Genomic DNA, 26,592 nt, shown 5'->3' on the forward strand with positions numbered 1-26,592 from the left:
TGCTTTTTGTATCTGTTTTAGTTTCCATGGAAATAAATAGGAGATGTTACTTTCAGAGTGACTCCTTCTATAAGGAGAGACAAGAAATTTTTATCTATTTTGCTGGATGGATTCAGGTTCCAGTAGTAGTGAACCAAAAAAAAAAGTAAATGACGCCGGAAAGAAGGTAAATCTTTAAAAGTTGTTTAGACTGTCTTAGAGAAAGTGGTGACAAAATAGTTAGTTGTCACCATTGCTGTGGACCCAGTGATTTATGAAGAAACAGGTGGTACCAGAGGCAAAATAGATGTTATTAAATGGGATGTTAAACAGCAGTCCCTTCGTGGTAATGCTGTGAACTGTTCCCTGTTCAGCAAGCAAGGTAACAGGATATAGAGGGAAAGTTCCAAAGTGTGACAGATAGAAAGATGTCAATTTGAGAGGATTAATTTACTGGGAAATATTTCGCTGAGTGAATTAATTCCTTCTCTGCTGTGTTCTCTCCTTTATCAGAATGAAATCTGATTGCTAGTAATTAAAATGATAGAGAAATCATGTAGAAGTGTCTGCAGTTTGGGATAAATTGACTTCAGTTTTGAGGTAAAGAAGTAAATATAGCTGTGGGATGTGTTTCAAATAGAGAACACAGGAACAGTGGATCAGGCAGAGAGTACTGAAAGCCATTGCATGTAAGGACGTAGCAAGCATTTAACTCTGTGTTCCCAGAACACTATGGTAGCCACCAATGTCTTGTGCTTCTGTGAACATCACTGACTGTATTTGGAAGTTCGTGGGGTTTCTTAGGTTTTGGTTTTTTTAGTTATCTCTGAGTGAATCCAATTTGTTTACATATATTTGTGAATTTAAAAAAAACGTAACGTCTGATGACAAGATGCTTCACTGGTACTTAGCATGGCATGAAGAGTTTTAGAACAAATACAAGGAAGCTATTTTTCCTTCAGTCAGTAATTGCATTGTCATGGGATGTTGTGGATGTCAAAGTGGTGGTTTCAAGAGCCACTGAACAAACTTATGGAAGGAAAATCCAGCCAGAGCAATTAAAATAACAAATGTAATTTTGGGCTGTGAAAGTTCCCTGGGAGAACCATGTCCTGTCTGTAAGCCCATGCATAGGATGTTAATTTGGCTGACATTTGGTACAGCTCAGAACAGTTTCCATGCATTCCTCACTGAATTGTCAGTATTGCTTGATGACTTTAATATTGAATGAAAACCAAATGAAAATCATTTTGGTGTTCTTCATCTCTTAGCTCTTTTCTTTCAGCTTAATGTGGAGTTAGTTTCTGAGCAAGATATTGTGAAGGATAGAAATAATGCTTTGTAACTGTTCTCCCTGTTCAAAGAGGTCTCATCAGATATTTATGAACATTTGCTTCCCTTTGATGGTATTCAGTGCAGAGTGCTGCTGAAAGCTCTCATATCATTTGAAAAAGTCTGATATTTCAATATGCAGATGACAGCTGTGGGTTATTCCTTCTCACCATAAGGGATCTGTAACCTAAGTATTCAGAAGCTTAATAGATGCCAAAACAATTGCACAGGGTTTGTTTCACTGCAGCAAGTAGTGTTGTGCTAGAATATGGCTAACTGAGAAATAGCTGGGCATCCAGTAATGAGAAATCTGAATATAATCATACATCAATTCACAAGCATTTTCATGGCTATTTGTAAAACTGAAGATCTAACTAAGTTAAATTGCAGGTACCAGTTCTCCTCCTAATCCTGTAAATGTTCAGACCTGTCACTGCCATAGGAATCAGCAGACTTGAAATATCAGACTCATGCAAATTCCCATTCTCCTCACTGAGGATTAGCACTGTGTCACTCTTGTGGCTCTGAGGCTTTGAGAGTATATCCTGGTATCTTGCTGTCTGCCAGGCAGCCCTTCTAGGAGACAGCAGTCTGTTCAGCTTATTGTGGCTTCAGGGCTGTGCACTTTTCCATGGTTCTGTGCAGCCATTACTCTTTGGACACATCCAAGAAGGTCTTTCTTTTAATTTTGGCTGCCATACTGTACTCCCCAGAGAGGTTTCTTGTCCTTGTGCACCTGTCACCTTTCAGGCAGGATGTTCTTCTTGTTTATTCTGATTTCTTTCTTGGTAGAGGATGACGGTCTTTATTGGCCAGACTCCTTCAAAGAAGGTTCAGGAAGGTTAACACTTCAGTCCTCAAATTCATTCAACTCCTTTCCTATGTAGTAATTCATCTGACTGTTTTCCTAATTAAAATAAGTGATTCTGTTTCCTTGGAAATGGGAACTATGACTTTGAGAGGTGCCATCTGTGATATTAATAAGTCTTTGTCTCGGTGAGATATAGAACTCCTCACACATCTTGCTTGGTGATGTCCTGATGTTTCTCAGTGAGAATTGTCCATATACAATTGTCTGTACCACATCAGTGCATTAAGAGATACATTTAATATAATTATTCATTAATATGTTTATTTTCTATTTGTACACGTCTTATTTCCAGCTCTTGACTGAGGCTGAGCAAAACAATTAATATGTTTGGGATAAGTAGATTCAAACCCTTTCTTCCAAAGAAAAATCTGTAATGCACTAAATCACGTGTACTTGAAGGTACAATTATGGCAATAAATTTCTCCAGCCAAATGCATTGCAACCATGCTGTTTTAACGTGCAGTCAAGTTCAACCATACAGCACGTCTGTCTCTTTTTTAACATGAGTCAAAGAGTGAGCTGGCTGCAGTTCAGCTCAGTAAAATAGAGACGTTATTGTCAATTTAGGTGGAAGAGCAAAAACAGCACTGTCTCCTTTGGGTGATATTTTTAATTGTTTCAATTTTTGACTTTTTATTAGGGATTCTTTCATCTTCACTCCTGTTAGTCATGCTCAAATTAATAACCCAGCCAGCTTCTTGTCATCTGCATGAGGCCAGGACTCTGTAGTCTCCACCTTTTTCTATGAATTTTGGCTCTTATGCCTGCTTTTGTTGTATTGTAATTAGATTTCTGCATAGCATTGCTCCTGAACCTAGTTATAGTCACTTGATGAGGGCAATTCAGATTGGTTATGGGGTCGGCAATTCTGTGGTGCCTGATCTGGTTGCCCTTCAACAACATTGCCCACTTTTAGGCATATGTTAGGGTTTGAAAATAGATGATGGTAAGCAGCAACAGGGTCTGGGATCTCTGAAAAGGCTGCATTGTAAAAAGGTTTGGGGATACATTCTTCAGACAAGAGACAGGAGGAAGCCTTTGTAACAGCTTGTCTCTCTGGCTCCTTAAAGCTATTAACTTTATCTGAATGTTTACTTTTTAGTTCTTGTGACAGACTGTTCAGTTGCTTGCAAGGAAGAATGTTATATACGATACGTGTTGTGAAATGTGACATTAAACAAATGTGAAAGTCTGTTTTCTCCCAATTTTATCTTTTTTTTTTCGTTTTCTCTTGCTTCTGTCCAGTTGCGGCCAACTACAGTATTAGGTTCTTTTTCTTCATCTCTGAGGCATATTTTGAACAATTTTGGCAGTTTCGATCAAGGAATAGATGACTCCTGTAATTAATTGCGGTAGCCTAAGAGGCAGAGAGTTGAAACTAGTCAGTATGAATGTGCTAAGGTGACAACATGATATTCTTGTGTAGGGGAAATGCTGAGTCATGGCTCGAAGCAGAGATTGAGCCCTGGTGGGAAGGCAGGGCCAACTCAGGGGAGCTTAGGTGCATGCAATACAGCTGAATGACCAGAAGGGTTGGAGCCAGGATCCATCCCTTCCCAGATCTCATTTAAGGGTTGGCAGGGGGAGGCAAGGGTATCCTCATGGAGGTCTCAGGCCTTCTGAAGGTAAGCATCATCTTTCATTTGTTTCTGCATCTACAGTTGCTGCCTTTTTGCTTGTCCTCACTTGCTGTAGCCAAAGACTTTGCTACCCCACTATTATCACTGTACTTTCCATCATGTTATAGCATTACAGCTTGTAACTGAGTCTCAGGCAGCAGTACCTCACACATTGTTGTATGTATTTTGGACTGATTGTTAACATATCTCTGCTGTGCAAATCTTAATAGTTTGATAGAGGAGTGTATGGGAACAGTTGATCATGTCCTGAACCTCTGATTATCCACCTGAGGCAAGCAGTGAGTCAGCCATGGGAGCACAGGTGAATTGCCTTCACCTGTGCTACCAGAAGGGGTGGACCCTGGCTCCACCTCTCCTAGGTCCCATTTAAGGATTGACTACCCCTGAGGAAGGATCTTTTTCTGGAGGTTGCTTCTTGTGGAGTTTGTGAGCCTAGAAAACTGGTGAGCATTTCCATTTGTTTTGATTATCTTTCTATTGCAATAATTAATCTTACTAAGCCTGATCTTTGTACGCCTATTGATTGTCCAGGGAAAAAAAACTTTTAAATGTATTCCCGAGAGAAATGTTTTGTGTCTGGGGAAGTGTTGTTTTCATATAAGGATCTTTATAAATGTACAGAGAGAAAATAAATAAGAATGGAAAAAGTCTATATAGCAGCAATTCTGAACCTCCCAGCAAATCGACCCACTGGCATCCTTAAAACTGTATAAGGTGGCTTCACTGCAATGAGAAATATTTTGTAGGTAGATAGCAGTTAAAGAATGCCTCAGTGTTCTGTGATGTAAGGACAAATTCTAGTGTGAATTTTACTTCAGGTAATAGACTGTAAGTCTTTGCTATTTAGAATGCAGAACTTTATTTCTTCATAACTTCTCATGTATAATTTATTCATGAGCTACAGTTTCCAACTGTTATTTTACTGTCAACATTCTCCTTATTTCATGTATGTATTTCTTAAAATGATTATTGTCAACGCAAACACTAACAATATTGTCTGGTTTTAAGTTGATGTGAAAAAAAGTAATGTCATTGCAGGTTGGAATGGGTGGATGAGGGGAAAGACTTCAGATAAGTTCATATTCTTAAAGCTCTGTTGTCCTTGGTTGCTTATAGAAGTAAAGTAGCAGTACAGCAATCTAGCTGCACTTGGAATAAACTGATCTTTAAGTAGAAGATAGGGGAGTAAGGATGGAGGGTAGTGCCTGATCGCAAACTTGATTCCTTCATATTGTGAGCTTGCTAACAATCCATCAAACTGGCAAGGGAGCCTCTGCCATACCAAATGTTGTTGTTTTTTCTTTTTTTAACAAGAAAAAAAAGCTGTACTATATTATGCAATTTTGAAGCCTCTGCAGTAGTAATCTGTATCCTTCTGAATAGTAAGAGCAGTAATTCTATTCTTGCAAGTTACTCCCAAATAGAATATTTTTTCTTTTATCATATCAGTTCAGTAAGTAGATTAATGTAAGCTTGCAAATGTCTTATGCAAAATCTTTATTCTCTTAGCTGAATACTAAACAATGAGTACTTGGATGTTGATAGTAAATGAACTGTTTTAATGAATTGTTACAATGAAACATTGGACGTTGGTGTACAATAGTTCATGTAAAGATTATAATGGAAAAGATTTTCTGCAGGAGGAAAGAGAGGGCAGAGGATATTGTTTCACAAAAAAACAAACCAACAATGAAGGAGTATAGCTACTACTGCGAAGCAATGGCAGATACCATTAGAGCCTTTGGTAGACTGACTTCCAAAACAGTTTGGAATCAAATTCTGAACTTCAGCTGCATGTTTTATTAATGCTTTTCTGCAAGCTCAGGAATTAAGCCAGGACTGAATAAGTTATTATGAGTGATTGGTACTATCCTAATCAAGGACTGAAATATGTTTTTCAGTACTGACTAACATTATCTTTTATTTGCTTTCAGTCCTGGTCTCAATTAAATATATTATTGTTTGCAGTTGGAGAAAAAAAAAAAATCAAATTAATTATCAAAGAAACCCAGAAGCATTCATTTTCAGTGGGACTTGAAAAGGTCATTTAGTCCAGTCTGCTATTCAAAGCATGGTGTGGTGTGAAAGCAGATGGGTTAATTCCTAGCACTTTAAAAGATTATCATTTTGACTTTTAATTTTGTGTTGTCTTTCTAAATGACAGGCTCTCAACTATATTTGTATATATTTTGGACTGACTGGTAATATCATATATATCCAGAGTGTTGATTGGGGGCCATTAGGGAGTGGTTACTTTAGATGGAGCTTGCTTTACAAATAGGCACAAGAGGTGGTGTCAAACTTTCCTTCAACTGTGGAAGTTCTACTGACATCTAGTGCTATATTCCAAACTCTGCTTTGGGAGATGGTATTTCTGAATGCAGAAAAAGTTTCAATAACATTTTTTTGGTTTTCTTTTTTAAATTATTTGTCTGAAGGCAATATCACAATTCAGATATCCCAGCTTAGAAAGAAAACATCAAGGTTTTGAATGATGTAAGGAATGCTTTTCTTGATTTTTTTTTTAATTATTTTTTTTTCAGGCTGTTAGCATTCGAGAGCAGAGTGCTCAAGTTTTTAATGTTTGTGCCAAAAGATTTTATAATATATACAGTTTATTTGCTATCCCTCAAACTTCTCCCTACCCCAGTAGTTTATTTATTACTAAATGTCATTTGTGGTAGTAATCATTGCTCTCTTTTTTTTTCCCCAGTGTGACAATGCAAAAGGACTCAAAGCCTTTTATGATGCAATAAAATATGGACCTAATCATCTGATGGTTTTTGGTGGTGTATGTGCAACTGTTACCTCTATCATTGCTGAATCTCTAAAAGGATGGAATTTGGTTCAGGTAAGACATGGATTGTATTATATTGAAATGCTGACTATTTTGTGCTTCTGTCTTTTTTTAAAAAAGAAACTTAGCACTTGAGGTTTTTAAACTTAACATCCTATGTGATTTTTACTATACTACAGTTTTGAAGGTCAGTGTGTAAAGAGCAGCCACTTTTATGTAGCTTTAGATTCTAAGACATGACATTGTGCTCAAAAAAACATGAGAATATGGGGCAACAGTTCTGCATCTCAGCAGATTGAGTAAAATTAATTAGATCTATCTCAAAAAGTAAACTTTAAGTTTGGTCATGCTAGGTGAGCAAATCTAGGCCTTAACTGAAGTTAGAGGAAACAACTCATCAGTCCTTAAATTATGATACGCTAGGGTTTACACGGTTTCTACTCAATCATAATGCAATAATTCCTATTGACTTTAAAAGTGTTAGCAGTGCATAAATTGTAAGTAGTAACTGCATAAGTATTTCAGTACTTGACTTACAGAGCACATTTATTCCCAGCTGTTCTTTCTGACTTTCTCAAAGGTCAAGTTTGTGGAAAGGTTTCTTCTGCTGAGGAACCAGAATTTATTAATACTAATCTTTAAAATGCAAATGATAGCGCTGTGATTTTTTCTTCATTTCTTCAGTCATCTGCTCAGTGATGATCTTTAGGTTGATGTCTGTTCAGGCAGCAAGTTTACTTTTCAGCTGTGAAATAGCCCTGACTTCTTACTCCATATTGCCCAAAGATAAAAAAAAAATATTATGTAGAAAAATAACAATATATAATAGTTACCTGAGGTTCCTCTTACAAAAAGACACGTCTTTTCCACCTGGAATACTTACTGAGATGAGTGTAGAATGAACAAATGAAGCATAATTAAGTTTGTGAAGATGATGATCAGAGTACAAATGGGAAAATCTTAGGAGGGTAATTAAAGTAGCTTGTTAACTGTGTTTGCAGTGCTTGTCATATCAGATTTTTTTCTTTGTTTTTGGATTTTTTTCTGACGTGAAAGCATAGCAGTTCTACTGTGGAAATAAAATAATAGTGTATCTCTGGAGAAAGCAGAGAAAGGAAGAGGGAGCCTGAAACTATCATTTGCCATTCTCTCTTAGAAGTGCCTTAGTCTATGGACTATAATGAAAGCTGAAGCTCTGTTATTTGGAAATTTGTCACATGGAACTTCCAGTTGATATAGGATGTTTTAAGAAATAAGATTTCATTTTGTTAAATTTTTCCCTTTTTACTGAAGTTCTGCTTGCTAGCGTCTGAAAATCAATTGTTTAATGCAGTTGTTCAGTCAATAAATAAAGGCAATTAGGAAGCTTCTAGTTGCTCTTAAATGTCTGAATTTGTCAATATATGTATTATGATATAAAGTATTACTAGCAGACAGCATTTATTTCTCTGTATTTAACAACTACGGCTGTGACTAAGTTCTAAATGTTATTAACGGTATCAGTATACCAGGGGATTCTGTTTCTTGGACTTAGTGTCCTGCAGGCACTAGATCAATCCTCACATGGCATAATTCCACTTTGTGGCAGATTTTTATATATTGATTGACTGAATGACAAACACAAATGGGAGCATGGCTGGGGAGTGTGGTGAGGCTCAGTGGATGGTGCAGCTGCAGTGGAACAAGTCTAGGTGAGGTTTGTGGAAGTAATGTGTCAAACAGGAACAGCAGTACTCATGTATACAAATTAGCAGAAATAGCATGTATAAGGTAATGAGTAAACAGTTCAAATCCTTTCACTCATTAGGATCCTCCAGTTGAACATCTTTGATTAAAGATGTAACTTGCACAGACATTAAATAGAAATTTGTAATTCTTGAAAACAGAGAAATTATAATCAGCTTCCTAGTAAGACATGAGACTGTTCTCCCATCATTAATACTCGAAACATTACCTCAAGGAATCACAGCAAAATCACCTTAGTGAATGTGTGACCATTTTGATATCATCTTATACTACAGTCTAGAAAAAGAGTGTATATGGACTAAGGTGACATAGCACTGTGGATTAGAGAATTTGCATTTGGATGTACAACTCTAGTTCTGCTCTGCATGTGTTCATGAAAACTGAGCTCTTAACCCTAGCAAGAACATTTGATTTGATTTATGTAGTTGTCTTGTGATTGAAGAAAGTGAATCTTTCTTGCAAGAGAAATGCAGGATGGTACTAAGAGTACTGGCAAGAAAAGAATAAGAACACAACACCTGAAAAATTACTTCTGTTAGCAATTGTGATACCAGACTGAATACCTGAAAACTTTCCTGGAAGCCTTTTAGCCGTGTATTCCAAGTTTCTGTATGACTGCTTTTCCTCCTTGTGGGGGAGTTTTTTTTCATTTCTACTTCTTCACTACTCTCTCCAGTAAAAAATAAAATAAAATAAAATCCTAAATAACAAGCAACAAGTAAAAGGCAGAAACACAAATGTACTGGAAGTTAAGTTGCATTTGCTACTCAAACAATGTTATAATAGTGATGATGGGAAGGAAAGGGAGAAACTTCTGCAAGGTAGCTTTGGTCTCTACTCTCCTTACTGAATACTCTTGGTAAAGACGTTTCTGACTTCACTGATAATATTGAGTTCATGGTGGCCTGCATCGGTGTGAAATGAGAGACCATCAGAGCTTTGATGAAATCTCAGTGTGAAGGTGCCTTTTTGTCTTCTTTCCACACTATTTTTAAACAGAATGTAGTTTTCCTTGACAAATTTTTATTTACTTATGATCAGCAACAAACAGGAGATTTTGTTCTCAATTGGTTGTCTTCAACTGCTGGCTGATTCAATTATCTCTTACTGTAACAAAAGTAATGATTTTTTTTTAATGAAGCTCTTTGTATCTGTGAAAAGCACAAGTTGTTTTAGACAGCAAACATCCTTAATGATTTTGAGGTATGCAAGGTGATGCAACCTGCAAACTATTTCTGTACATGTGTTCATAGAAGGAGAGGTGCAGCCACACATTTCCCTAGCTTCTCAAACCTGGAAGGTTGAAAGCTTGTTCATGAGCTATCCCTGTGTTTCTGTAAACAGAGCTCTGCTGAACGATGTTCTGAATGCAGGCTGGAGACTGCTTGTGCAGCTCTGATCTGCAGCGTGCAATCGATTTGAGCATTTGGTATTCTGATTATAAAGTGTTAAAAGTACTCTGTTTGCCTGGGAATGGGTCATAAAGGCATGGCAGTCTAAGTGATGCATTTGTTTTGTTGAAAGGGGAATACTTTAATATCAAATTCTTCAGTATTCATCTTATCCACGTTCCCTTTCGCTGTGTACTTGAAGCCATTAAGCAGTGAGAAGAGGAATCATTAACTGTATCTGCAGTAACACGAAAATGAGCAATTATATATTTTTATTTTACATGCTGAAGTACATATTCCTGATAGTGCCCGGGTTGTACAAAAAGAAGATAGTTCACAATTTAAGCTCTCTCCTATTTCAGGCTATTTACAGTTCATATTTCTATTTGAAATTCTATTCAATTTCTAAGTGTAAATTTCTTATTCTATCAAAAGAGTCCAGTCTCTATTGATTGTTTCACCTATTTTTCATTGCTCTTTTTCACTTCTAACCAGGATGAGGATTTTGACCAAGTGGGTCATCTCTCTGGATTTGTGGAACCCTTCCATTTTGAGGACTTTCTTCCTCTATTGTGATATTTGCTTTTCCTTGTAGTCTACTTCTATTATTTCTGTTGAGTCAGGAAATAAGCCTCTTCCAGAACCAGAGTATAACTCTTATTGCTTCCTTGAGATATCCTCCTTCCACATAGTTAATGTACTCTAGTTGTAACTTCTGGCTTCCAGACAAGTAACTGTTACAGCTCAGTGATTCAATCATAATGGCATTCACATAACAAACCATGGTTCGGATTCAATGCTTCACATTGGAATGTTTTTAAAGAAAACTGCAGGTACACTAATTGCAATGTATAGCTTGCTCTGTGTGTTTGACTTCTGGCAAATAAGTCTCCCATATTAATATATAGGAGGTTCATTTATTAGAAAAAGAAACTCCTTTAATTCTCTAACTGAATGTTGTGGAGTATTATAGAGCCTATTCTGAGATCCGTTTCATTATCCTGTAGATCTGTAAGTATTCATGATCCTATGTCTGAATTACCAGAAAGACTACTGGTATTAAAGAAAATCTCTGATGCTTCTAATCCTAGGTTTCCTACTGAAACAAGGCTGCTGTGATTTTTGTTGTCACTTCTAATAATTTGACTGCTGCCCAATTGCAACCAGGTTTTAATAAAAAAATTCCCAAAGATTATTAGCCTCTATATATTTTTGCCTAACTGAGCTGTTAGGGAGAGAGATTCAATTGAATGAAAGAGAGGCTGTGACATGAGCATGGAGATAACTTCTAGCCAGCTATGACCTGCATTGCTTCTTGTCCAGCTGCTGTTATAGAGATGTGACTGATTACACTGAGAAGGCAATTTAAAAGAAAGTGGAAAGAAAATGCAAAGAAATAAAGCTCAGTAGGCTATGAAGCAGGACTTGTGTGTGTGTGTGTGTGTGTGTGTGTAGAAGTGTAAGATGCATATATCTGTACAAAATTGCACTTTACTGTCTCTGTTTCTCATCAAACTGTGTTAATACGGGCTATTACCAGTGTTTTTTAACACCTTCATAACACAAGTCAGCCTGGAAGCTTCTACACTGACCACTGAGTCAGATTTCATCTCATTAATGTCTAGATTTTCTAAATCCTTAGACTAGTTACTTGGAACTCTGGTATGGCCTCAAACATTTGAGGGGGGGAAAAAAAACAAACTTTTTTCACATTCCTTGGCACATTTCTTCCAGCACAGTAAGTTTTTGCTACTTCTGCCTTCACTGCACAATTTCCATGTATTGTTAGCCCGAGGAATGAAAAGGGCATTCAAAGTAGTCTTTGGCTAAGAAGATTAGCTCCTTCTATCTATGAGAGACAGGCAATCCCATCTGAACAGGCCTGTCTCCCATTGGAATATGACCCGGTGCACCACAACATTAGAGCATTTGGCTTCTCAACTCACAGTTTGTGTTTTTTATTCTCTCCTTCCTTCATTTTCTTATCCAATCTCCTGAGATTTAGGGATTTTATAGACTTTCTTTGCTACTGTTGTACTTTTAACATGCAAAGCATACTAGGGAAAATACCTCTTGAGGTCTTATTATGTAAGGTGCAAACCTGATGACATTCTAGTCCCACTTTTGTGATTTAGCTCTCTTCATCATAGAAATGCGTGGGAGCTCCTGAACAAGGAGAAAAAGCAGCAGGATTGACCTTCAGGTAGATTTGTAAGAAGTTTCTCCTCATTTGAGAGAGAATCTGCTATGTTTGGAAGTAGAGAGACCTTTTAGTTCTGCAAACTTCCTTTTGATACAAGCTGCCAGCAGGAACTTTGCTGTTATTGATGTGGCCCTCCTGAAGCTGTGCAATTGCTGCTGGGGCAGAAAATGCATGGGGAGTTAGATCAGTGGGACTATGCCTTCTAATTAGACTGCATCTCTGTGGGTAGCACGCACATATGCATGGTAGAACAGACTTAGGCTTAGAAAGTTAGTTGTGTATCAGAATTGCTTCGGTTGAAAGAATCTTTAAAGATCAGCTAGTTCCAACCCTCTGCCATGGGCAGGGTTGCTACCCACTAGATCAGGCTGCCTAGGATCCTGTACAGCCTGGGCTTGAATGCCTTCAGGGATGAGGTATCCGCAGCTTCTCTGGGCAATGTGTTCCAGCACCTTGATATCCTGAGTTTAAAAAAAAAAAAAAAAATAAAAATAAAAAAAAATTCCTCCTAATATCTAATCTAAATTTCCCCTCTTCTAGTTTAAAACAATCCCATCCTTTTCTTATCACTACTTGCCCATGTAAAAAGTCAGTGTCCCTCCTAATTATAGGCTTCCTTCAAGTACGGGAAGGCCACAATGAGATCTTTCTGGGCCCTTCTCTTTCCTAGGCTGAGCAAGCCCAGATTCATCAGCCTTTCTTCATAGGAGAGGTGCTCCAGCCCTCTGATCGTCTTCACGGCCCTCCTCTGGACCTGCTTTGCATCCTTCCTGTATTGGGGGCCCCAGGCCTGGACACAGTATTCCAGATAGAGCCTTGTGAGAACTGAGGGGAATAGTCAGCACCCTCATCCTGCTGGCCATCTCTCATTTGTGGCAGCCCAGGGTAAAGTTGGCTTTCTGGGTTGCAAGTGCACTTTGCAGATTTTGTCCACTTTTTTTGTGTATCAGGGCCACCAAGTCCTTCTCTGCAAGACTGTTCTCAGTGAGTTCTTCTCTTGGTCTGTACACCTATCTGGGGGATTGTTCTGACACACATACAATGCTTGGTACTTGGCCTTATTGAACCTTATTTTGTTCATATGGGCATGCTTCTCATGTCTGTCCAGGTCCATGTGGATTGTATCCCTTCAATCTATTGTGTCAACTGTGCCATTCAGCTTAGTTTTGTCTGCCTACTTGCTGAGGGTGCACTTGATCCCACTTGATATCTATCGTTTAACTTAGAGAAATGAATGTTACAGTGCACCCGTGGAGATGAGCGAAGAGCGGCACAATTAACTTGTGGTGGAAGTTCTCTCTCTGTGGTAAAATCACTGACCCTTATTTCTAGTACTTCAGTTGTACTCCAGAGGAGATATCAGCATTAGATCTTTGCTAATTGCAGAAATTTGATCCACAAAGTTCAAATTGAAAGTTCGGGAAATTTTCCAGGCTGAAGTATGGTAAAAGGTATGCATCCTCTGTACCAGATGCACTGCCAGATCTGTTAGGACTTTCCTTCATCTTCTTTTTGTCTTCTGCTTACATGTATGAAAGTCATTTACAGCATGATGAAGTGGCTTAAGCTGGCTTTCTTTGAGATTGGCTTCCATCCAGTGTTCACTTAATTTAAATATGATTAGCTGTTCTTTTTCATCTTGTTTGTCTTGTATTTCTACTGCTGCATAAAGCAGCAACTGGCAGTATGCGCTCTGGTTTTTGCCTTTGATCTGAAGTCAGCAAGATCAGTTCATTACATAAAATGTAAACTAAAGTATTTCAAGAAAGTTCTAGAGTTAGGTCAGAGCTATCAAACAGTGAATCTGCATGTTTGGTCTAACTCTGATCTGAATGTTCTGAAGGTGAAAATATCTTTTCTATTATTTTTGTTCTTCTTAGATGTTTTTCCATATCAGTTCATTCCCTTTTGTTTAGTATTGGATCAGTAATGTGAACTGAATGCATGATGACCTGAGGAACAGAGAAAGTTTAAAAAAAAAAAAACGACAAATAACTTAATTATGGAGTATTGATATGTATTTTTTAAATCTGTTTCACTGAAATAATAGAAAATAGCTATGTAAGATTTAAATTTGGAGATAGTCATATATTGCACTTTCAATCTAGAAGACTAGCATATTTTCCTGTACCAGAGCATGGATAAAAAAAGATGTTAGCTACTTATATTTGCTGAAAATCTGTTTCTGGAACAACAAAATCAGTTCACTTTCCTTTTGCTTTCTTCTAAAACAATTCTTGGTTTAAGGCATTCACACTTAGCTTATTTGGTGAAGCCTGAACCACGTGTTATTTCTAAATAACATAAAATACATGCATCTCATATTACTATTTCATTTTGTTCACTTTATTTCTTTGTCCTGTGTTCAGTTTTGAATTGGGGAAAAAGTAGAAAACATGAAGAAAAAGTAGGCTGTCTTAAATGTCAATTCAACAAAAAATTCTGGACAGTTATTCACATACTGCACAGCAGATATTTTAATAAAGTGTGCAATGAAGTTGAAGTTTTTCGGGATATACAAATGAGTGATGGTAGTAATATTTGCTGTCTTCCAAGATTTCCTTCTTAAGATCAGTAGATTCTGAAGTCTTTGATGGTAACTAGACAGCAGCTGATATGCCTAACTCTTTGACAACCTGTGCCTAGAACTGCAGCACAGAAACATTTCTTATGTGTTTCTCCACAAGTCTGGAAATGCTTCATCTGCATTGCAGGTTTGCCACAAAATCCTTACTGCCAGCTGCTAGCAGCTGGGGAATACTTACCCCTTCCTATTCAAACACTGTCAGAGTTGCTTTCTATGATGTCTTTCATGATAGAGCTAAATGAAAAATTTCTGAAAAATCAGAGGAAGCAGCATGAGACTAATGTGGACTGATGTTCTGCCAGTGTCTGGGCTCAGATTGCTTCTGTGGAGCAGCTCTGGTCCCAGGGTCTCCAGTGATGGCACTGGAAAGGTATGGGTGTCACTGTACCATTAAGTATTCTCTGGGTTTGGGAAAACACTTGATTCTGAGCACATCAGGTATTCCCTCTCCTCCCTTTACTCCTTATTGAATCTATACAGCCTCTTGAAGTGTTGTTTGTTTTTTTTTTTTTAAACAACTCAACAAAAAAAATTGATGTTTTTTCAAACATAAAATCTTATGTTTTAATGGTGCTCAATTAAATGATGAGGTAATATGGGTGCTCAATTAAATGATGAGGTAATATGTTAAAAATATTCAATGTAATCATATATTATTGTAGAACATAATGTATGGATTTTTTTTTACCCACTTAAGTTTTATCAAAGCCTTGTCTCATCACTAGTCTTCTGTTTAGTTTTCTTTGTTTCCAGTTACAGTTGAAATCTTTTCTCCTTCAACTTCCACAGCCCCTCAGCTAGCATGGACCCACCTGGTAGCATCTTGTTCAATTACAGAAATGTTTCAGTATTGTCCCTTACAGCTACTGCAGCAGTTTCTTTCAGTTTCAACAAAATTGTTTTCTTTCATGTCTCCTTCTTGGCTTATTTCTGCTTGCTGCTGCTTTTTCTAGAGGTGATTCTTGTAACCAAAGCCAAGTACCTGCTACATCTCTTCCTCTACTTCTTCCTGCCCTCATACAATGGACAGACCTAAGATTTGCTTCTTGAGAAAATGGGCTCCTGTTTTGGCACTCTTATTTTAGTGATATATGCTGATTTATTGTTCAGACCTATTTTATTTTTATGGTGCTTTTTAAATTTCTTGTCTAATATCTGTTTCCTGTATGGTCCAATACACTGGGTAGTATTTCTGCTAAATTTTCTTCTAGTTCATAGCTGGTTTGCATGTCTCTTGTTGACTTCCTCTGGGAAATAACATACGATTTGTGGGCATGTACCTGTGTGATACTAGCATCCTATTAATGATAATCTTTAACTCTGTTCTCAGTTCGGTCAACCCTGTCACCTTTTGATTCTTTAATCCTATTGCTTTTATTACATTCTGACCCACAAACCTGGCTTAGTCTCTCATTGTTGAGTGGGATAATTATTATAGTTTCTGGGCAACTTTGAATTTTGAACTCATCTTTGCATTTTTCTGTGTCTGACTTTACACAAATCTTGTTTGTATATTTCTTATCTGAAAGCTAGGGAGATTAGATCCTAAATGGTTGCTCATCTGTGTATGATTCTTCTGCTTTGCAAGGTATAATGATAACCTACCTTATCTATAAACTATCTTACTTACCTTAATATACCATAGCTGGAACACTTTTTAGTAGTTTCTTGGCCATCAATATTAATTTAATCCAAGAATTGTATTGATGCAGCATTTCAAATATTCCAGAAACTTAGTTTCCAGCTTCTTCCCGCTACCAAATGTAGCTCTTCTGATAACTTTCACCAAACCTAGAATTTTTGTAAAGCGTGAGCTGGTAATTTTCATATGCACTATGCTTAGTGACTGCTTTGGTTCTGGAAGGTAGCTTTGGGTGAGTTCTACAAGACCAGCTTGTTGACTTGTTTCTTGCTACCTGGGAAAGCCCATGGATTACTTTGTGTGCTTTTGCCACGTCAAGTCAGAATTAGTGTGATAAAACTTACTTCATACTGTTATGCCCACAATCTTAAATACGTATCTTCATTTCATTCTCTTTTACTTCTTTTTTTTCTTGTTACTGTTCTATTTTAAGACAAGAAAACCTTTGTCACGTGGCAAATTAACCTACTTTCTCCTGAGTATGGCACCAATTTTAATTCTTGGTATCCTCAGTGTTCCATACCTTTAGAGCATTTCCTGAGACATTTTACATCTTGCTGTCTGCTTTTGCCTGGCATCAGCTAAATTTTAACTCAACTAGCAATAAATGAGGTCTATAAAACAAGGGATAACTTATGTTTTAACCGAAACTATTGTGATTTGGAATTACATTTGTTTCCTTTAGCTATACTTATCAAAGATACCAAAAATGGAATCTTGAAGTCAGGAAAAATAGATATGATCATGGCATCTTAAAAGCTCCCCCCCATCTCAGCATATAAATTTGGTGCTGAAATAATCCATAGTTGGAATAGGAAGGCTTGGTCCCAAGGTTACACTGATAACAGGAATATATTACACAAGCTCTTCAGCATGGACTTTTAATAAAAGTATTTTTTTATATTCTTTTCAAATTGAAAACTCGCAACTATAGAAACTTTAACTGATTCGAAGTGTTTTGGTTTTTTCTTCTCTGAAGACATTATAACTTTGTTAACTGTCTTTGAAAAGCTCCTCCTGACTATCTGTGTTGTAATTCCTAACTGAAGTTCCAAATCTGGATTTACTTTGATTTCTTGTGTTGTCTAGGTGTTCTTCATTGTTACAAATTGAGTAGCCTGAGATTTCTGAGCTCTGTAAACTGTTATGTTCCATTCTTAATTCTCAAAGACAAAGAAAAGCATTTCTTCAGCGACTTCTCATTCTCATCTTCCTGTATTTTGCTCGGGTCCTTTAGACAATGTTATTTGATGTACAGCATATCACAGGCTGATTAATAAGCTGCAGAAGGATTGACATTATAACCACTAAGAGCTTTGTTTACTTTATGGTACAACCCTAGGCTAGGGAAATTCTCTGGCTACTTATAATTAAGCTGCTGTGAGGGCACAGTATGTATCAAGGGGTGGATTCATTATGTCAGCTTGCTTCCCGAAAGTAAGAAGATTAATGGCACAGCTTCTGAATTTGTCCAAATCCTTCAAAATTCAGATGATGAAGCAAGAAAATATATGACTGGGGAGTGAAAGATCTCCAATCAAGCGGTCTAAATTATCACATGAAGAAGTGCTTGGGAGCTGTGTTCATTATCAAACTTGGCCATGTTGACATAAAGAAAGATTTAATTTGTTCGTTAGAACAGAGCAAGAATGTTCTTTGTCGTAACCATTTGGAAAAGAAGAGCTTGTAAAAGGGCTGTGACAGACTCAGTTTCAAACAGTCTACTATTAGAAACCAAATCTGGATGCTGGGGTTTTGCATTTGTAAACAAACTCCCAAAATGGATCCATTATTCTCTTTAAGAAGATCTGTAGTTTCAAGGAAAAGGTTAGTTCTGGCAAAGTGGGACAGATTTGCATCATTCATAATATTTTCTTATACCTTTATAGCACATATATATTTATATATAATTATGCTAAGTAAATTATTTTCCTAAACATCTATTGTTTAATTTAAACAATCAATCCTAAGACTTGTTTAGGTAAGCAGTTTTTTATTGATTCTGATTTGAAGGCTCTAAATCCAACTGAGCAAATCAGTGTGACTGAGCAAGCACTAGTGATTATCAGTATTATATTTAGTTCTTGTTAACAAAGTGAAAAGCAAATGTAGAAAGGTAAGAAGGCTAAGATTGGTGCTTATTCTCACAGCTGTGTGTATATATGTACATGCATATGTATTTAGAATTATCTAAAACTGTCTTCATTCCTTTTGATGGCTCAGTCTATGGCTGATTGGGCAGTGTTTCAGATAAATGTGGTTGCTTTTCTTACACTATCAGAATTAACTCTCAGAAATGTGGCTATATTGCCATTCTTGGTGCTTCATATGCAGCTGCTTTGGAAATTTTTTTTTCCTGTTGTTATTTTTTTTTTTTTTTTGCTTTCCAGTTGTTTTGGTTCTTCACCTTCCCCCTATCTTATTCTACTTTTTTATAAGAAGAAAAAAGAATCTGATTTGCAAATCAGAAAGAGAAGAATGGATCCAATAGCTTGCTCTTATATACTGGCCTGTATGTTTATTTGTGGATATTGATGCTGGCAGTCAGAATTCTCGTGTGATCAGAGTACTTTACATGATCAGAAGTTCTTTACAGAGAGAGAGTGGTGAGGTGCTGGAACAGGCTGTCCAGAGAAGTTGTGGATGCCTTGTCCCTAGAGATGTTCAAGGCCAGATCGAATGGGGCCCTGGGCAGCCTGGCCTAGTATTAAATGGGGAGGTTGGTGGCCCCGAATGTAGCAGGGGGGTTGGAGCTTCATGATCCTTGAGGTCCCTTCTGATGCTGGCCATTCTGTGATTCTATATTCTACTGACTTGTACTTTGGAAGAAATTTGTCTATAAGCAAATTTTAAGATGATTTTTTTTAACCTTTCATGCAGTCTTTTCAAACAGCTGCATCTTAGCTACTAAAATTCTGTAATGGTGCAGTCACCAAATCTGATAATGATTAATGACAATAACCTTAACATCAATAAAGACTTATTTGGGTTGACAATGTAAAAACTCTTCTGACCAATGTGATTTTGTCCCTGCTTTTTGAAGTCTTCTTGACAATGTGATAAACTCGTGTCTTTGTTGTTTGTAGCTTGGGAAGAAAAGAGAAAATGCAGAAGCTTTTTTTCCTATTATTGGAGGAAAGGACAGAAAGGTGCAACCATGAGGTCCTGACTTTCCTTTCCTGACACATCCACCTTTACTGATCAAGACCTCAAGCTACTCTTCTTTTTACAACTGCAATTATCGCAGTCATTTTTATGCAGAGGTTGTACTCAAGGTTGAGTGAGACATACCTTCAATTATGGCATAAGTATTCCCGCATAACAAATGTGTTTTTGCTACTTTGACATGTCTCCTATTCACTTCACTGATGGTTAGACCATAAGTGATTTATGGTTCTCCTACTTACATTCTTCTTAAAGGAAGGTTGTTTGTTTTTTGGAGCTTTTTTAATTGTTGTTCATATAATTAGAATATTAGACAAGCTCCCTAACAATCTTTACACAAATATTCTGTGGTTTGTTGTTGCTTTTAGCCTTATTTTTAGTTTCCCCTTGCTACAGGCACTGCTAGGAGGACTTAAAAGCATCAAGTTGCCAATTAGTCATGGCTTGCAGTCTGTTCCTTTGAGCAGTAAGCATGTGCTTTTATATCTAAAAGTTCATGTTTGTTCCTGCAGATGAACCATTAGGCTATAATTTCATAGTTAGTTCAGTGGCTCAACTGGTTATGTGAACCAGAAAAGGAAACCTTAAATGTTGTTGCTCAAATGTCTACTGCTTTGCAGATGGTATTATAATATATATTGCCTTGCAAAGACACCCTGCGTTTCCAACCATAAATGAGTTCATACATAATAGTATAATAGTCCTTAGTGTAGCTATAAAGGGGGAAAAGTATTCTGTAGTAAATCTGATGATTCGTGTTGACTGAGGATATTTGGACTGACAGTGTTATTCTGGAAGTCTTAGCTGCATGTCCAAGAGACTGTATAAATCCTGTCCAAATTTGTTGCCTGAAAGTCCAAATTTCTGAGGCGTTCCCAGAAGGAAAACTTCACCCTCAAGTGTAACATTATCGCCTCAGCTCCCTAGGTGAAAAATGAAATGTGGATCTCAGAAATTTCACAGAGCATCAGACGTGCCACATACAAAATTAATTTTCCTAACCCCCAGTATATACACACATCTTGAGGCACAGTTCCAGCATTCATCTCATAAACTTGTTGTCAGAGTACGCACATTTCTGAAGAGTGGAAGTGACCTCCACAGCTTGCTTGGCTCTGTCAGAAGGAATGTGATCCCAGCTAATGCTGCTCGAGCCAGTATTTCAGACCATAATTTCTACAGTCATTATTCAAAAATTTGAAGTGAGATCCAAACAGATGTCACTTCTCTGAATTGTCATCATGATTATTGTTTTTTCACTTCCTTTGCTGTTGGACTTTGAAGGAAGAACTTCTGCCTTGCCAAGAATATAAAAAGTATAGAAAACTATCCTTAAGTGTCCTACCTTAGCTCTTAGCCTGGTGGAAATAGTGTCTGGGGATTGAAAATGGCACTTTGGCTTCTTATTTGGTGTCTGTTTACAAAACTATGCTATATGTGACTATCTGTGTCAGTGGAGAGAAGGGATGAATTTCCACTTCTCTTTGGGTGCTTTAATCGATATTAGAATGGAAAAATAAGCATAGCCACATTCCAGGTTTACTTGAGAAGGGTGAAGTACAGTGAAGTGCAGGCATTTTCAGAACACAGTAAGGTCCATGAGAGAATGAAGTTACAAAGCCCTGTTGCCTAAGCCCCGAGGAGGGTGGATTTCAGATGCATTCCTCTTGGAATGGCTCACTGCTCTGGCTTTAACCACCTCCATCCCCAGAATGCCATCTATGTTTGAGGCCCATTCTAAGGCACTTAACTGCCTATATGTTGTACAGTGAGCTAAAGTGCTACTGACTCTGTAACCCATTATTCTGAAGGAAAAAAAAAAAAAAAAACATTCATGCTCTCAGAGTATGAGTATTTGCCAGGTATTTCTGAAACCATATATTTCTTTCATCATGCTGCAACTGCTTGTTCTGCTTAATCGCCGTACATAAAATTCCAGTTCTAATTTTACAATCACAATCGGCTGCTGTGGAAGTGGCTGTAATGAACAAAATGAAAAGTTATTAGCCAAATCCCTTTTTTCTTCCTGCTCTGCAATCTAATAGCCATCTGGAGAAATCTCTTCAAAGATGTTTTAACAGCTTTATAGGCTCAGTACAGTGTAAGCTGTATGCTTCTACAGAGGATTTAAGCCAGCACTGCACATTGAAGACCAGAACACCGATTGGAAAAAAAATAAAAAAAATAAAAATCTCCTTCATGGAGTTTTTGCCTGCTTTTACAAATGCCTAAATAGACAAGTCAGCTCCATTTTGTCCTAGTTGGCTCCATTTGCTGGATATGTATGAACCTGCTTTTGTGAATGCTACTGAGACCCGCTCGAGCCAATGCAGATCACTATTACTGAATAAGGTCATCTTCTGCTATTAAAAGGCACTGTCTTTCTTCAAGACATTTCCAGTAGATGAAATGGTAAGGAGGTGCTGGTACTTATGACTACTGGAATAATGCAGTCAGAGCACAGAAAATTGATGTTTTACGGTTATTCCTACAGAAGTCAAAATCTCACCTGGGTGCCGTAGTCAGTTGACTGTGGAGTCACTGTGCTTTACGGGCTCTGTTTTTCTGGTCGCACAAAGCTTTTAGAAGCATTGCTTTGCAGTGAGGTACAGATATGCACAGTTTAGCATATGGCTAAACACATACAAGAGCTGCTCTGAAAGCAATGCCTCCTATTTTATTGTGCTGGCCTACAGCATCGCGGGCAGATGGTGGTATAGCAGCAGATATATCCCACCAATATCCTGCTACATTTTGTTGCCATGTGACTGATAGCAGCAGAGGGGCAAACTGACAGAATGGCATCTGACATGGAAAAGTGGGTGGAGCAAAGATATGGCATTGAATTCCTCCATGTGGAGAAAATGATACCCACTGACATGTATCAACACTTGCTGAATGCTTCTGGAGAACAAACAGTGGATGTGAGCCCACAGAAGTGGTGGCAGTGGTGACAGCAGTGTGAAAGTCAAGCTGTGTTCTAGATGGCCGCACACAGCTGTCACACCACTAAATGTAGAGGTCTTGTTTGTTGCTGGTGAATATGCACAGTAAATGGTTATGACTGTGTTGAAAAATAGTGTTTTGTAGCTGAGAATTTGCTTTATCAAATACTGTTTTGAAGGAAATAAATAGGAGGCATTACTTTCGGAGTGGCCTGCATAGAACACTTTTTTTTTTTTAACACTTTGTACCACCTCCTTTTCAGTTGATGATATAAAGAAGCTAAGGGCCCGCTTCTGGGGCCTAGCTTCCACAAGTTGCATTTTGCTATATTTAATTTTTAGATATTGGGATACCTAATTTCATTTAACACTGTCTTTTTACTCCCTGTGCTCCTTCAAGTTACCTTGTACAATATAAACACATAGTAAGGACAGAACCAGAAAATACCTGTTTTATTGATTATAGTATAGGGCATATTTTAGAGATTTTAGGCAATATATGGAGGAATAAAGTGTATCTCCTAAGATATATATGTGACTGATCTTGTCAGCTTTATGTTTTATTCAGCATAAGTTGAAAGATTTGAGTTGTCTGAACTTATGTCCATGTAGAAGATAGTGTATTCTTTTAAGTTGGTTCAGGAGAAGGCAGTCAAATTATCTGCCTGAATGGAACCCGTGACTGGAGAATGTTTTTATTTAGCAAGGGAAACCTTCTTTTTAAAAATGTTTGAAGCAGAAGAGTATTATAAAATTTAGGGATTAATTACATAGAATCATCAAACTTCAGAAAAATGTTTACCAAAATCAGTATCGTGATTCTTTACTACCTTAATTTTAAATTTTATGATCACACTGTTCACTATTTTAGTAAAAGATGCGCAGAAAGAGTCATGACATCATGAGGAAGTACTCTACATGTACCAAAAATCTTCTAGCTATTAGAATTCCATACAGTCTAGAAATACAAGATCTAATATTTCATACATTAAAAGCGATTGTAATGTTTTGTAAGCTTTCTTTAGGCAAGTTCAGAGAAAGTATTTTGAAGATACTTACCTTGCAATGCTAATTCCTAGATCCTGCACTCTGATTTGAGTATATACAACCAAACAATTATGAGACCCCAGATTTTTTTTTATGGCAGTTACCTCTATTTACTTTGTAAAACACGTAAAGCTTGACACTAAAAAAGTATGACACAACATGTAGATCAGAGCTAAGAATATTGGACTGTTTATAAAAGTGTATGAAATCGAGAAAAATTAAAATATTGATGTTTGGCAATATTTATTATTTTGTGGGGTTATCTGTTAGTTTATATATTCATTCTCTTGAAGGAGGATGTTGATTATTAACAATTCATGGCTTAAAAGTTTGAAAACATACTTCCTTCATGGACAAATGCCTTCAGATTCTGGTTGGAGGTTACAAACTGTAAACCTTATGTGTATCTAATATTTTTAGATAGAAATATACTTCAAATATCTACAGCCATAAGAAATGGGAACTGTGTTCACAGTGCACAGATAAGTCCCCGCCAGCCACTGTGGAAGTGATTCTAGAGAGATGTGTCCATTTCTAGGCTGCCTGGTAGAAGAAAGACAGGGACATATTGCTGTGAGTCTTGTGGAAGGCCAGAAAGACAATAGAGGAAATAAGGCATCCCTCATATAAGGAGAAACTGAGAAAACTAGGACTTCTTAGCCTGGAGAAGACTCAAGGGGATCACATCAATGTTATGAATACCTGCTGAGGGCAAGAAAATAAAGGATGGTGCCAGTGGCAGAAATGGAAGCCATGGGCCCTAACTGGAATGCAAAAAATTCCATTTCACTGTAATAGCGACCAAACTAGAGAAACTCTAACTCCATTCTTCAAAATATGTGCAAATATTACTGGATGGGGCCTTAAGCAACCTGCTCGTATTGATTCTGCTTTGAGCAGTGAGGTCAGGCTTGATGACAGTCTGTGAAGTGTCTTCCTGTCTCAGCTGTACTGTGACTCTCTGAATGTAACCCACAGTTGTAATTTTGGTTTTCCTTCTGTATGCGAAGAAAGTTGAAGTAATAGTAATGAAATTACAATGATTGGCTGAAATAACTACAGATTTATTCATCAACTAAAAATGATGAACTGATTTTATTTTAATCCTATATAATTCAGTATGTATTTATTGTTACTGTTTCCTTTCCAAATCCTTCTTCAGGCTTTAAGATCAATAACAATGAAACAGGGAGCTATAAACCTCTGAGCTGAATTGAATGTGACTCCATGAGCAAATAAGTATTTCTGAACAACAAAGACTTAATAATGCAAATAACATTGATTTGACCCTCCTTTGAGTAAGAGGATGTACTTACTATATGATCTCCTGAGCTTCCTGTTGTTCTATGACCTTGTGATTCTGAAATTGCTGAGCTATGGCAGTTCTTGTTACATTTAAAACAGTAGAGATGGTTTTATCTTTCACACGTTAGAATTCTGAAGTCATTGGCATTATTGGCAAATGAAACTTTTAATTTTAGATTCAAGTTATTTCTAAATGATAGAGTCTTTCCAAGGTGTTCCGTTTCCTTTTTCTTCACTACCAAAAAGCTTATTTATTTCATCACACTGCTGCAGTTTGTATATATGTATTTCTTTTTGCCTGTGGAGAAGGTAATGATTTTTGTAACTACTGGAGAGAAGGGAGTAATCTCTAAACTAGGGATAGTGCAGTCTTTGTATACAGGTTTAATGTAGCAGTTAATCTAATTTTCTCTAATGCGAGGACTACTCCAAAAGTAACGACTCCTGTTTTATTATGTTGTCCCACAATGTGAGAGGTGGTTGTTGGTGGTCTAGTAGCAGAGGCTTATCTTTCTCACCAATATTACATTACAATTCCTTTTTGTGCAACACAGGTGGCAGCAGAAGGCAGTCTGATACAATGGTGTCTAACATGGAAGTGCACATGAAGCAAAGATGTGCCATTGAAGTCCTCATTGTGGAGAAAATGGCACCTATTGATGTTATCAATACTTGCTAACATTTATGGAGATCAGATAAGTGGATGTGAGCACAGTGAGGCAGTGAATGGTGCAATTCAGGAGTGGTGACAGTGCCAGTGGGTCACTTCCACTGGTGCAGACACTTATGGGCACAGCATGCAGGCTCTTGTTCATCTCTGGTGCAAATGCATATCTAATAGTGATGACTGTGTTGAAAAGAAGTGTTTTGTAGCTGAGAATTTGCTTTATCAAATAGTGTTACTGTGCTTTTTCTATGGAAATAAGTAGGAGTACTTTACATAGCTTATGTATCACTTTTGCATTGAGCTGCAGATTTGTGAAACCTCTTGTCTGTTGCCATTTTGTAGACAAGTCCTAAAGTAGTTCCAGCAGAAAAAAATCCTATAAAGTCAATGACTTTCAAGAAAACAGAGTCTTAATAGTAAAGTCAATTCCAGTACTTTCCTTGAACTGTGGAAATGAGAGTGCTTTACTTCTTAGTAATTCAAAATAATTGCTTACACTAGAAAGAAGTGTGAAATTAAAATAAGCATTTAGAATTGCTTATTATATCTATTTCTGGGTCATACGGAAAGTAGCTGTTTGCCTCAGTTCTGTATGATCATTTTTGGATCCAAATGTGTCCTTTTGAGGCTGGATGTAGAGAGTATAACTTCTTACTGAGTTTACTGACAAGAGAATGAGAAGTTGTCAGAGCAAATGGATTTCAGAAAACTTCTGACAGTTTTAATATTTAATATTAAAAGGTGTGCAGCATGTGATATATGCTTATGTACCCTTAAAATTATTCTCAAACAGTGAAAAATTGCTTTCCTGAGACTGTGCATAGGGCTGAAAACATACTGCTTCCAAGCTGATAATAAGCACTTTTCCAGAAACTAAATAGCATTTATATTCAGGTAACTGGACCTTTTAGCATCTCTTGGCATGAGGGAATCTGGTGGTTACTAAAGTATTAAAGCTATTGTTCTAAAGCAGAGTTCTTGGACCTGTTAGTTCATTATCAAACTGCTGTAACAATAAAATAAAAAAAATGTTAGGCAGTAACATTTAAAAAGTCTTTTAAAAAAATCCTGTCAAGCCTGAAAGCTAAAGAAGAGAAAGTAGAAATGTGCAAAAATAATGAAACTGTCTACTTTCTATGTGGAGCACACTGATAGAAACTCTGGGGAAGATAGGTTGAGTATGATGGTGAGAAGCTGAATGCTCTGTAATTATGAAGGAACATAAGGAATAGAGAATGTGTACCTGTTTAATGAACAATCATGATATTTTGCACA

The 26,592-nt window shown here is 37.2% G+C and overlaps 1 protein-coding gene across 1 annotated transcript in view; it reads left to right on the forward strand.

Moving 5' to 3' along the window:
- Positions 1–4,215: 4,215 nt before the first annotated feature.
- Positions 4,216–26,592, forward strand: part of LOC109366697 (gamma-aminobutyric acid type B receptor subunit 2-like) — a 166,266-nt gene continuing 143,889 nt past the window's right edge. The window contains exons 1-2 of the mRNA XM_031552769.1: positions 4,216–4,265; positions 6,536–6,673. Of these exons, the coding sequence (XP_031408629.1) occupies positions 6,599–6,673 (75 nt within the window). The 5' untranslated portion in view covers positions 4,216–4,265; positions 6,536–6,598. The remainder of the gene's footprint in view (positions 4,266–6,535; positions 6,674–26,592) is intronic.

This window comes from Meleagris gallopavo, chromosome 3, assembly GCF_000146605.3.
Source record: "Meleagris gallopavo isolate NT-WF06-2002-E0010 breed Aviagen turkey brand Nicholas breeding stock chromosome 3, Turkey_5.1, whole genome shotgun sequence".
Classification (NCBI taxonomy): domain Eukaryota; kingdom Metazoa; phylum Chordata; class Aves; order Galliformes; family Phasianidae; genus Meleagris; species Meleagris gallopavo.